This window comes from Sorex araneus, chromosome X (genome assembly GCF_027595985.1).
Source record: "Sorex araneus isolate mSorAra2 chromosome X, mSorAra2.pri, whole genome shotgun sequence".
In the NCBI taxonomy this organism is placed as follows: Eukaryota; Metazoa; Chordata; class Mammalia; order Eulipotyphla; family Soricidae; genus Sorex; species Sorex araneus.
Window position 1 is genome coordinate 204,992,908 of NC_073313.1, and position 12,662 is coordinate 205,005,569.

A 12,662-nucleotide genomic window follows, 5' to 3' on the forward strand; every position below is an offset into this window, starting at 1 on the left:
ATAATTCAACATAACCATTGCTATAAACTACCAACTATAGCCAATTTTTGAATGTGCCAAAAATTCCCATCAGCTGTACAGTGACTGAAAGCACTGGTAATCAGAGTCTAAAGATCACCCCAAATTTAATGTTTTCATTTATGTTTAACAGTCTGAAACTGATGAGACAGTGCTTAACAAATAAATTAGGTAACTGAGGTAGTCTAGCAAAAGACCCAGTCTCCCAATTCTTAGTCTGGGGAGAGTGTTATCTATAGACCTTTACATGTTAAAAATTAAAACGAGAACATCAGCATTCTAAACTCATAAAACTAATCACAAGTTATCTGGTTTTCAGATGACTTTTGTGAGTGTAAAGATAATGAATATAAAAAGACACTCAAATGAACAGCTCTAATGTCCACTTATAATAAGCGTAACATCTTTATGAAGATATCAAGTATATGTATATGGATGCTAAATACAAAAAGAACCAATTAACGTAATTAACGTGCTATGGCTATTGTGCTTATTGAACTTGTTTAAATAGCTATAATGTGTAACAAAGGACAAACCACAAGAAAAAGTAGGTATTTCAAATTCTCAACTCCTAAGAACTGGTAATTAATTTTATTGACATATAATCTTATTTCATGATTATGTGCAAAGCAAAGATACTGAAGTTATTTGTATGAAACTATTCACAGCTTTCTCAGAAGTCATGCAAAGAAATGTCAATTACTATTTACCTGAGTAATTTTAAAAGATAACTGCTTTGGTTGTAAAATAGGGTGGTCCCCAAAAGCTAATGCAGTAGGAGAAGGGCTATTCGGTCGAACCTTTAAAAATTATTAAAATATTTACATTAGTAAGGGCTTCAGCTTAGCAGTAACTACTTAATGTTTCTTGAATTTTTTATCAGAGTAACAACTTAAGTCAAACATAATTAAATTTTTAAAACTTTATCATCACTATTCAACAAGCAATCATCGACTACCTCCCTTATATCAGACCCTCAACAAAAAGCAATTTTGTCTATAAAAAGAAGTTAATGAGTCGGAACAAAGGAAAAATAAATTATTTTCAAACAAAATATTGGAAATAGCCTAACGGTTTACAGGCAGGACAATAATAATGTCTGGTCAGACATTATCATGTAGTATATCATTAAATTACTGGTGAGTATCATGGTTCATGTAGCCAGTTTTAAAACATATTCGCTGAAGGAAGCAATTACATGCCTGTATCAGTGATATCACAGTTAAGTTACTGTTGAGTTGTATACTGTTGAGTTACTAATTCTGTTAGTAAATTGTTAGTGGTACTTTACATATGATGTGTTCTAATGTACAAAATGAGTAAGACATGACTAAGTGTATACCTGTTGACAAGGAACTAGAAGAGGATGCTACAGTAAAAACAGAAAACTTGGTAAGTGATAACTGAGTAAATTTTTTAAATGTACTTTAAAAATCACTGGGAATGGTCCCCAGTGCTGCTGGGGAAACCTCTATTAAAAAAGAAGCTGAAAACAGAAATTAGAAATGGGTATGAGTCTATACAGAAAGTTCCTTTTAATTTCACAAGTTATAAAGCATTTCTTTACAGAAACATTATTTCCAGAACATGAATAGTTCAAAAAAATCTTAAACTTAAGAATTTCTTCTGGTTGCAGAAGACTCAATAACCAAATATATGCTTTGCATGTATGAGGTCCTGCATTGGATCCCTGGCACAAGTTCCCCAACTACTGTGAAGTATAGCAGTGCACACTGCTGGGAATAAACCTATAATAATATTTTAGCAACTTACTTTCTGAAATGAAGCTATAGTATATCATATTAAATCAAATTTTATCTCACAATATCAGTAAAAATTACATATTTTTTCAGTGCCAGGGAATTGAACCTAGGGTTTCACCCATGCAAAGCATATACTCTATAACAGACACATATCCCCAGTCTAAAATGGTTTTTTACAAAGATAAACATTTACACACATACATTTATCAATAAAAACATAACATGAAAGTTATTCCATATAAATCAGAACTCCTGTATATAAGACTACAAATGAAAAACTTACAGATGAGGAAGGAGTGGAATGTGAATGTGAATTTTGAGGAGAACGGATTGCAGGAGGTATGCCTCTTACTGGACTTGAGCCATTCCCACCTTGGTACTAAGAACAAAAAGGAAATACTTCTATTTATAAAAATAAGTTTAGAGATATTATTTCAAAGATGGCATTAAGAATATATCTTATTCTAAATTAAAACTGGGTCATTGAAAATCAAAACTAAATTCTGTTAAAGCCAAAACTCAAAAACAATTAACATGTTTACATGAAAGTACTGGTAAATTATTATTTTTTGTTCTGGTTTTGGACCATACCTGGTGGTGCTCAGGACCTACTCTTGGCTCTGTGCTCAGAAATCACTCCTGGTGGGCTTGAGGGGCCTATGGGGTGCCAGGGATCAGACCTGGGTTTGCTGTGTGCAAGGAAAGTGTTCTACCCACTATAGTATCACTCTGGCCCCTAAAGTAGAATGCACTGGGGAGAGGGGGCATGCAAACAGTGCTTAGACAGCGCTCCTAGTAGGCTTGGGGGACCTTGTATGATGCCAGGGATTGAACCCAGGTCAGATGCATATGAGGCCTGCTTTATTCTCTCTCCAGTTCTGGTGAATTATTCCAATCTCTAGTACTTAGTGTACAATGCCTTGAATACAGTGGATATTCAAGCGCTATTTATTTAAACTGGTGCTACTACTGGTGAGATTCTCAATGACTCAGGAACATGAAACTCACGAACCCAGAGGTATCATGTAGTCAATAACAGGTTGTTTTTTTCCCCCTTTTTTTAAGAAAGGAAGGAAAGAAGGAAGTCCCCTGCCCCCTCAAAAAATAATGGAGAATAAAGAAAGGAAAACAATGGGGAATAAAGAATTATTATTACTTTATTTTTAATTATTTCATTTGTTCATATACATACCTCTCGGAGAGCCCGGCAAACTACCGAGAGTATCCCACCCGCACAGCAGAGCCTGGCAAGCTATCCGTGGTGTATTCGATATGCCAAAAACAGTAACAATAGGTCTCATTCCCCTGACCCTGTAAGAGCCTCCAATCGTTGGGAAAGACAAGTAAGGAGAGGCTGCTTAAAGACTCAGGGCCAAACATGATGACCTCTCAGTGTCTGTGTTCCCAAAAGTAGAGAGTGAGTACGGGGAATATTGTCTGCCATAGAGGCAGAGAGAGGGTGGGAAAGGGAGGTATACCCGGGATATTGGTAGAGGGGAATGTGCACTGGTGGAGGGATGGGTGTTTGATCATTGTGAGATTGTAACCCAAACATGAAAGTTTGTAACTTAAAAAAAAAAAAAACTCAAGAGACATTACTGGTGCCCCCTCGAGTAAATCGAAGAACAACAAGATGACAGTGATACGGTGATTTCATTTGTTTATTTATTATTCATTTTGTGGGGAGGGCACACCCAGTGATGCTTAGGGGTTACTCTTGGCTTTGTACCCAGGAATTACTCCTGGTGATGCTAGGGGGACCATATGGGATGCTGGGGATTGAATCCAGGTTGGCCATATGCAAGTACCTACCCAAGGTACTATCTCTCTAGCCCCAAGAAAGTATTTTAAAAATGTAGCCTTCCCCCAATTAACAAATTCTACTCTTACTCTCAATATTATTTTCACCTAAGAAGATTCTAATAGTTGTATTGTCTTATAACACAAATCTGGCACAAAGTGTTTTATTTTGAAATATTACAAACTAGGTAAAAATCTAAATTTACCACTGCTTATTATTTTTAGGGGCTTTTAAAATCATACCTCTACCATTCAGTCTCTATCCATGGGGCTCAAATATTGCTGTTGTGCAATAAAGACTATAATGATAGTAGAAAGAATTTGGAACTAGAGGCTGTCAGGCTGTAAGGTCTTACATTTGTTCTTCCTTTTAGAATTTTCTCTTAGGTACCATTATTTTGTATCTCTGCTCCTCAGTTTACTCTATGTAAAACAGGGACACTAACACTTGCTTTACCTATCTCCTGGGTGGTCATAAGGAAATACGCAAAAAGTACTTTGAAATTATGTGCCCTGGGGGCACCACTTGGGAGTGCTGGGGGTCACTACTCTCAGAGGTACTGAAGGAACCGTGAAGTGCCAGGGATCTAACCCTAGACTCTCGGATGCAAAAACATGCACGCAACAATTGCATATGTCTTTGGCCCTGCCCTATTAATATAAAGAAAAATTTAATATTCCCAGAAAAACAAGGCATTGCGTAGTATTGAAGCACTGCTCTAATCAGAACAGATAATCAAAAGATGATTTTGAGGCCAGAGAAACAGTACAGAAGTTAAGGTGGTTACCCTGCACACAGCCAACCCTGGTTCGATCCCAGCAGTGCCGGAGCACTGACAAGATTAATTCCAGAGTACAGAGCCAGCAATAAACCTTGAGCACTGCCAGGCATGGCCCAAGATAACCTATTCCTCAAATGACACTGTGCATTAAAGAAATTTTTTTCAGTATATACGCAGAGTTTGTACCAAGAACTGGAGATATTCCTCAATGAACTTACTTCAAAATAGTCGCTAATTTTGTGGCCACGTCCCCCAATACTTTTTCCTAAAATATAAGAGTAAAAAGTTTTATAAAGCCAGTCATCATTATCATTATCAGAATAAAAAATTTAGTGCTAACTAAATTTCCTTAAGACACATGAAAGTCACACATTTAAGAAAAATATGGTACTTCAGATAGGCAGTGATAAATACTGAAAGAATAGAGTGCTCAGAGTCAGATAACAATTCTAGAAATCCAAAAATCAAATGAAATAATTCACTAAGAAAGTAGATGTTTAAAAGCCACCATTGCAGAGAATCAAATAAATAAATGACACTAAAGCATTTTTAAAACAGTTTAACAACTATTAATTTCATAAGTGAATCAATGAATTAAAAAAAAGTAGCAGCTATATCACTGTCAAATGTATTCATAACTAAGCAATAAAATAAAAACACAGGGAGAGAGATAATAAAGTGTTAAGGGCACATGCATATGCCTGATCCAGCTAGATTCCTGGCAACACATGTGGCCCTAGCATTGCTGGATGCCACCCTGAAAGTTCCCAGTAGTACTTCAGTGACTTGGATACTGCTGGCACCATAGAGCCAGGCCTCAGCAATATCAGATGCAAGTCCAATTGGCTGAGACTCAGCACTGGGCCCTTGGACCTCTTGGTGCCTCTTGGGAGAATCCCATCCCAAATAAAAAGATACAAACACTGGTTTAACACAGACCCGTAACATGCATTAATTTAAATTCTATTTTAAATAATAGTCTAAGAATTAGTGCTTCCTAAGTCATAGGTTTTTAACTAAGTAACTTTAATTATTTTAATTCAGATACTAGTGATTTATAAGTTTCAGGCAACCTAGATATCAAATATTTTTATATTAAAACATTGATAAAGTACTCCAAATCATTACAGAACACAATTCCTTAATGAAAAGTTGCTCTCTAATATAAACTTTTCACAAGTCTCATAAATACTAATTAAGAAGTTGCTTGATATATGTATACATATATGTACATATATTTAAAATTTGGAAATCCTTATGTGCACTAGAACTACTATGAAACATGATTTTTTTCAAATTGCAAAAGATAAATTAAGAATACCAGGGATTCAAATGCTTATTATATTCAATATTGACTTACACTTATTGATTTATTTTATTCAGTGGATAACTGCTCAGTTGCATGTACATGCCAGGTGTTACTAAATTATATACATTCACAAATTCAACACCTAAAATTTCTTCTTGGAACAACACAGGGAAAATTTTAATAGTAGGTACTCAGAACTTATAAATGATATCAAGAAATTTAGAACAACTGTTTTTGTATAATTTAGAGATCAGCGAGGACTGTAAAGGTTCCTATCAAAAAATTGCCTTTAGCCTATAACAACTTTCCTACAGATTTTAAAGAGGTGCTATTTATTTTTTAAATGGAGATCTTTGTTTCCTAGTCAAAAGATCTTCCTCCAACTGAACCAACTTTGTTCAATTATCATCTTCTACCTTACAAAGCATATGTAACTTCAGAGTAAGCTGACTCTTATGGCCTCCATTTTTAGTTTCCCCTCTTCCCTCCTTTTTCTCAGAAATCCTTTTTTCTTTAGGTATTATCTGGCTCTCCACATAGCCTCTAAGAATAACGACTCATTTTCAGCTTCAGGAATGGGCCTGATTTTTGTAATGGCAATATATACCTTTGTTGAGATTAACAAGTTTTGAAACGGACACATGACCCAATTCTAGTCAGTAAGATGATAGTAAAGAACATGCTTAAAGAGAGGAGAAAAAAGAAACACAAAGTCAGACTCTCTCAAAAGTAAATACAAGTGAGGAAAGCAGTGAGGAATTACAATTGAGGAAAGTAAGTTTATTTAAAAGGAGGCAATCACCCCATAATCTATAAGAAAACTAGCCAATTTTGTAGATGGCATACCACAAAGAAAATGTGGGATCTTTTTTAAATTTGAGGGTGAGGAGTGTAAGGGGCTCTAAGTAATATAAGGAGGCCAGGGACCACTTCTGGTAATTCTTAGCCAACTGGGCCAGGAACTTACTTACTGATCAAGCCTGAGGATGTAGTGGTATTTGGTACTGGAGACCACCAAAGCCCCAGCTGTGGTGCTCAGAGGCTGCCAGGTATGTACCCATCTATGCGAGGGAGGCCAGGAAATAATAGGGATCGAACTTGGGTCTTACATGCACCCTAATCTTTGCTCTATCTCTCAGTTCCAAAACTACGGGTTCATAGAGATTTAAGCTGAATCATCTAATCCTGAAGCTGTCATATTTGCTTTTAAGTGAGGTGGTTTTTCAGTTTATATTTTACAGATGCAACTACTTCAGAATCACTAATACATCTTTATAGTAAATGAAGTTTCATGTCCATTAGCCACTCCAAATGAAGTACCAAGAACCAAAAAGGAGGTCAGGATAGACTGAGACACAAAGTTACATAGAAAAAAAGGGCTAGAGAGGGGGGATTGGAGAGGGAGCACTGTGGGAAGGACACTGGCCCTGCACACAGCTGACCGGAGATCAATCCCTGGCATCCCATAAGGTCCCCTGAGCACCACAAGGATAATTTGAGTGCAGAGCCAGTAGTAACCCCTGATCATCACTGGATGTGGCTCACCGTTATCACCCCCCAAACACACAACACCACCACCCCCCAAAAAAAGCTACAGTGAGACTTCTTCTGAACAAAGATAGCTATAGCAAGTATATTCCTTGCTATATATATATATATGCTAATGATATATGTGTGTATATATATATATGTATATATATATAAATAAATATAAATACCACCAAGCTTATGGGCTCATGTCCCTTGACCAGCAGTTTTCAACTGTTGACGGTATTAAAAGGTTGGAAACAGCTGTAGCTATCTGCTGTGTTGGGGTCTAATACCAAACCACAGGTGTTGCAAGGATGAAAATAGGCTATAAGATCGGCTCTAAGAATGTAATGTATTTAAAAAAAAAAGTGATTCAAGAGTTTTTTTAAATTGGCTGGCTAAATGAAATAGCAATACTATTCTACTGTTCACTTTAAAAAATTTTGTACACTGAAATTTTTCTTAGCTCCTATCATGAAAACAAGAGTGTAAGAGAGAATGAACAGATGTGAATGAAAAAATGGTTTTAATAAAAGATGATCATTTTTATATAGGGAACATTTTTTTGAGAGATCTGAGAAAGTTTGTAACCTGCCTATTCTTTTCCTTGAGGAAGAGAAGTTTGGGCCAGATCCAGTAGTGCCAGGGATATAACTAGGATTACCTGCATACAAGGCAAATGCCTTATCCCCTGTATAATCCCTCTGGCTCCAGGGGTATGTGTTTTAAAGCCAGTTTTTACCCAAAAATAAGAAATCATTTGAATACTATGTTCATATAAAAAGAGAAACATAAAAAATTAAGACAATGTTTGCCAGGTTTGGACCTGATTCTTATCTTACTAGTTCTCAAATTTGAAAGCAGCAGAAATGTTAAAAAGTTAATAGTAACTAAATATACTAGTGATTTAACACAATATACTATAGCTACAGAAATCAGACACAAAATTTATTTATTTATAATTAAGGTATTGATTGAAAATAAGAATACTTAGTTATTAAATGGCTATTTGCTTTGAAGGAAGATTTTGTTTGCTTACCCTGACTACTTTCATTCTGGTTTTCTGCTTTTCTCTTTCTTCCCCTGGATGATTCCGATTGCTTCTTCTCTGGTGTCTATAGAAAGCAAGTTATGAATTTTAAATTACAGTTTTAACACACAAATTGTAATCATATTATTAATTACTATAGTCAGAGTAAAAATCATTTTTGAGTAAAAGAAGTTGATAATCAAGTGTTCATGGTATGTAAACGTGTAACTCCTTATATACAATTTATTGAGTTTTCAACTAGCAATAATCGCATTTCAGATAAACCTCTGGCTATGATACTGCTACTGCACAAAGCTTGCAGTTTATTTAGAAAATAAACTTCCTATTAGAAGTAAATTCAAACTTCCTGTAAAATTCAAAGTACAAAAGTTCTTGTACAAATTACCTGAAATTCACATATTCACAATTTGACTTAAGGAAGAAGATGAAAAATCTGAGGGTAAATGATCTTTAAAATTCTTAACTGGGGGGCTGGAGCAATAGCACAGTGGATAGGGCGTTTGCCTTGCACAAGGACGACCCAGGTTCGATTCCCTGCATCCCATTATGGTCCCCTGGGCACTGCCAGGGGAAATTACTGAGTGCCGAGCCAGGAATATCCCCTGTGCATCACCAGGTGTGACCCAAAAAGAAAAAAAAAATTCTTAACTGGACAGTAGGGGAGACAAAAAGCCACCAACTTTTTCCTATTAGTTTTTTACTATTTATACATAAGCAATATGTAAATATTAAAGTGGATGAGGCGAATAATCAGAACAAAGCCTAAACATACAATCCTTACTAAGAGGCACTACTCATCCTGATAATTATCCAATACTTTAAACGATTGACATTAAAAAAAAAAATCAAAACAGAGAGGCCATCAAAAGAGGCTTACGAGAACACAACCACAATAATTAATGGATTGTGGCTACTTTCATAATACAAATTTAGAATTGAGCAGATGCAGAGACTGAATGGCCCACACAACTAAAATAACTTTAGAAACTAAAGAAAACTTGCAGCACTAATTTAAAGGTTGTTACTTAAGGTTGTAGCACTGACTTAAAGATTGTTCTAAGATTAGTCTTGTTCTTTTGATTGATATGAAGTTTTTATTTGGCTAGAATAAAGTTTTTTTTAAGTCTGACAAACTGGTGCTTAATAAAAAATTAAAACCAAGAGCAAAAGCATAAAGCAATGGCATGGGTCTGCAAATTCTAGAAGCTTGGCAAGTACATTTGGTGCTAAAGGAGCATAGATTAAAGAATGAATTATCAAGGCAACTTAAAAAAAACCTTAAGGTTCAACCTTGAATCTCAATAATTCAACATTTGAGATTTTTTTTTTTGTAGTTCCCAAACAAGGAAAAAAACTAAATCCAGTCTGATGACAGAATCATTTTCTAATTAAAAACTATGAATGAAAATATATCACCTAATTCTTACTGGGAATCCATAGTTCCTCTATTATCTTGGGGATTTTAAGTTTTCCACTCAGATCTGTGTTCTTCCAAGTCCTAACTACTTTAGTTTCTCCAAATGACATGCTCTAAAAACCTACATATAGAACTAATGGGATGGGGTCTGGTGAGATAGTACAGGGAGCAAAGCACTTACATGGCTTACTTGTAGCTGATCCAAATTCAAATGCTAGCACCCAAATGGTTCCCCAAGCATTGCCAGGAGTAATTCCTGAGTGCAAAACCAGGAGCACTGTGGGGTGTGACCCCCAAAACAAAAAAAGAGCTAATGGAATGAATTAATCAACTATATAGAAAGTCTGTTTGGTGGACGGAGGGACAATACAGTGAATAGGGCACTAGCCTTTTATGTGATTGACCCAGGTTCCCCAAGCACCGCCAGGAGTAATTTCTGAGATCAGAGCCAGGAGTGATCCATAAGCCATTGGTGAGTGTGATCCAAAAGCAAAAACAAACAAGTCTGTAAAATTATGTCCAACAAACTGCCTATTTCTTTTGACATCACTAAAAAGAGATCATAAATTCCTCCTAGCTAGCAATCTGCTAAGGAGGTATGGTAGAGTTAACTGGTTTCATTATCAAAATTATAAATCAATCCGTTTTTCTTAGAAAACTTTAAGGCTATCTAGAATGAAAAAACATCACTAACTAATAATGTATTTCTATCCTTCCCAACTCAATTTATATAAAAACATACAATCGAGAAAATACATTTTTTTCAGATAAGTTTAATGCTATACTGATTTTTAAAATGATAGGATTCCATCTGTATTCCACCATAAATTCTAACTACTTTTGAATAAATATAAGCACATGAAATAATATAATTCTGAAAGTTATACTGGAAATATTTCCTATCTAGAAAACAATATTATAAGTGGTGTCCATGCCATTTTCTTTTCTTTTTTTAGTTTTTGTTTTTCGGACCAAACTGGGCAGTGCTCAGGAATTACTCTAGGCTCTGCACTCAAGAATCACTTTTGGCAGTACTTGGGGGACCATATGAGGTGCTGGGGATAGAACCCAGGTTGGCCATGTGCAAGGTAAGTGCCTTAACTTGCCGTACTATCTGTCCATCCCCACATGCCATTTTCTAAAGTGTATATCAAGGATATATTGGTGAAAGACTCAGAGGTTGCATTTTACTTATTAATTTATTTAGTGGGGATGGTTGTAGTCCCAAGGGACAATTTTCAGATAACTAAGTCGTTAGTTCAACCCAAGGACTCGCTGCTATGACACTGCAAATAAAACTCAGGTCGGCTCTCTTTAACTGTCTCCTCCCTCGGCACCTCTGAGGCTACATTAAGTAGAGTATGAGGTGGCTCAATTGGGGTGAGTAAAGTTTTATTTACTACAAAGCTTCCAAACGACTAATAAAATGCTAAAATATTTACTGGCTATGTTTAAAAGGATGTAAGTGGAAAAATGCATGTAGAAATATTTAAGCTTATCTGGAGCAACATTCATTAAATACTTCACTAATTATATACTTAAGGCCTTTAAAACAATAGTATTACCCAATATTTAACATAACATTGTTTCAAATGTGCATCACTGAAAATCAACACATGCATATTCTCAATTAAATTCATCATAAAAGTCTTAATTCTCTCTTCACAATGTATGGAACCCTTTGTCATTGATTTACTTACTCTCCTCCCTTTTGCCTTTCTGGTAATCTCAAAAATTTGTCTTACAGTCTTATTTGTTTCATTTGGAGTTTGTTTGTTTTCTCTATACAACACATTATGAGTAAACATCATACAGTGTTTGTATTCCTCCATCTGACTTATTCCACTAATATAATACCCTTTAGATCCATTCGTGCTGCTGCAATGGCAGTATTTCAATCCTTTGAGCCAAATAGAAAAGCTATTCTAAGGCAAAATTTCCTCTAAATTTAAAATTTTCTGTAATAGAAAAGTGGAATGCTTTGGATAAAATATCATTTTGTTTAAACAAACAAACAAAATCCAACACTCACACACAGAAGAAAGTACCTACTACCACCAAATGCATAATGACTACAGTAAGGAAGAAAAGACAACAGACCTACTGCCTAGAAACCAAATAATAATGGAGTGGGTGGGGTAATGACAAAACTGAAATTACTTTTAAAAGACTATACTTTAACTAATGAGAGGTGATGAGTTGGAAATAGTTACTAAAAAACTAAAAACATTGTACAAAGACCATAATAGAACATCCAGATATAAGAACAACCTAAAAGTACATGTCTCTGTAACAAACACAGTTTTTTCCCCTTCTTGAGAATTTTAATTTTTTCACTTATGTTACAGTAATACTATCAAAGTTGATCTCTGACCTCACTTTAATATCATAGATTAAAATTTCAAGTTCTGTCAACCCAAATGATCTTAATCTCTTCAAAAGCAAGTGCCACGGGATCTGAAGTAGACCAAAAAACCCCGAGTCTATTATTTACACAATTCAGCTCAGTATTTATCCCAAATCAATTTTCTCATCAATTAAAAAATGTGGTAACATAGAGGAATTATGAGATTACAAGGAAAACATAGTCCTGCAAAGTATGGAATATAATGTATACTCTGTAAATTTCACTATGCAATATTCTCTTGGGCTGGAGCAATAGCCCAGAGAGTAGGATGTTTGCCTTGCACATGGCCGACTTGGGTTCGATTCCTTCGCCCCTCTCTAAGAGTCTGGCAAGATACCGGGAGTATATAGCCCACACGGCAGAGCCTGGCAAGCTACCCGTGGTATATTTGATATGCCAAAAACAGTAACAACAAGTCTCACACTGGAGACGTTACTGGTGCCCACTTGAGTAAATCGATGAGCAATGGGATTACAGTGATACAGTGAATATTCTCTTATCTGGCAAACCTAAGAGATAATTGCAATTAAACTTTAAAAATTGCAATTTCACTTGGAGTGTAAATGTAGTTCTGTGAATATTTTT

General features: G+C 35.5%; 1 protein-coding gene across 3 annotated transcripts in view; it reads right to left on the bottom strand.

The window, feature by feature from the left end:
* The window catches only part of TLK1 (tousled like kinase 1), a 145,223-nt gene that overhangs the window by 57,490 nt on the left and 75,071 nt on the right, over positions 1-12,662 (bottom strand). Inside the window, exons 4-8 of one of the 3 annotated variants that reach the window (XM_055120320.1) lie at positions 8,242-8,317; positions 4,582-4,628; positions 2,065-2,160; positions 1,361-1,387; positions 729-818 (exon numbers count right to left, since the gene is read on the bottom strand). In XM_055120320.1, the coding sequence (XP_054976295.1) occupies positions 729-818; positions 1,361-1,387; positions 2,065-2,160; positions 4,582-4,628; positions 8,242-8,317 (336 nt within the window). The remainder of the gene's footprint in view (positions 1-728; positions 819-1,360; positions 1,388-2,064; positions 2,161-4,581; positions 4,629-8,241; positions 8,318-12,662) is intronic. The other 2 variants (XM_055120321.1, XM_055120322.1) reach the window with 2 other exon arrangements.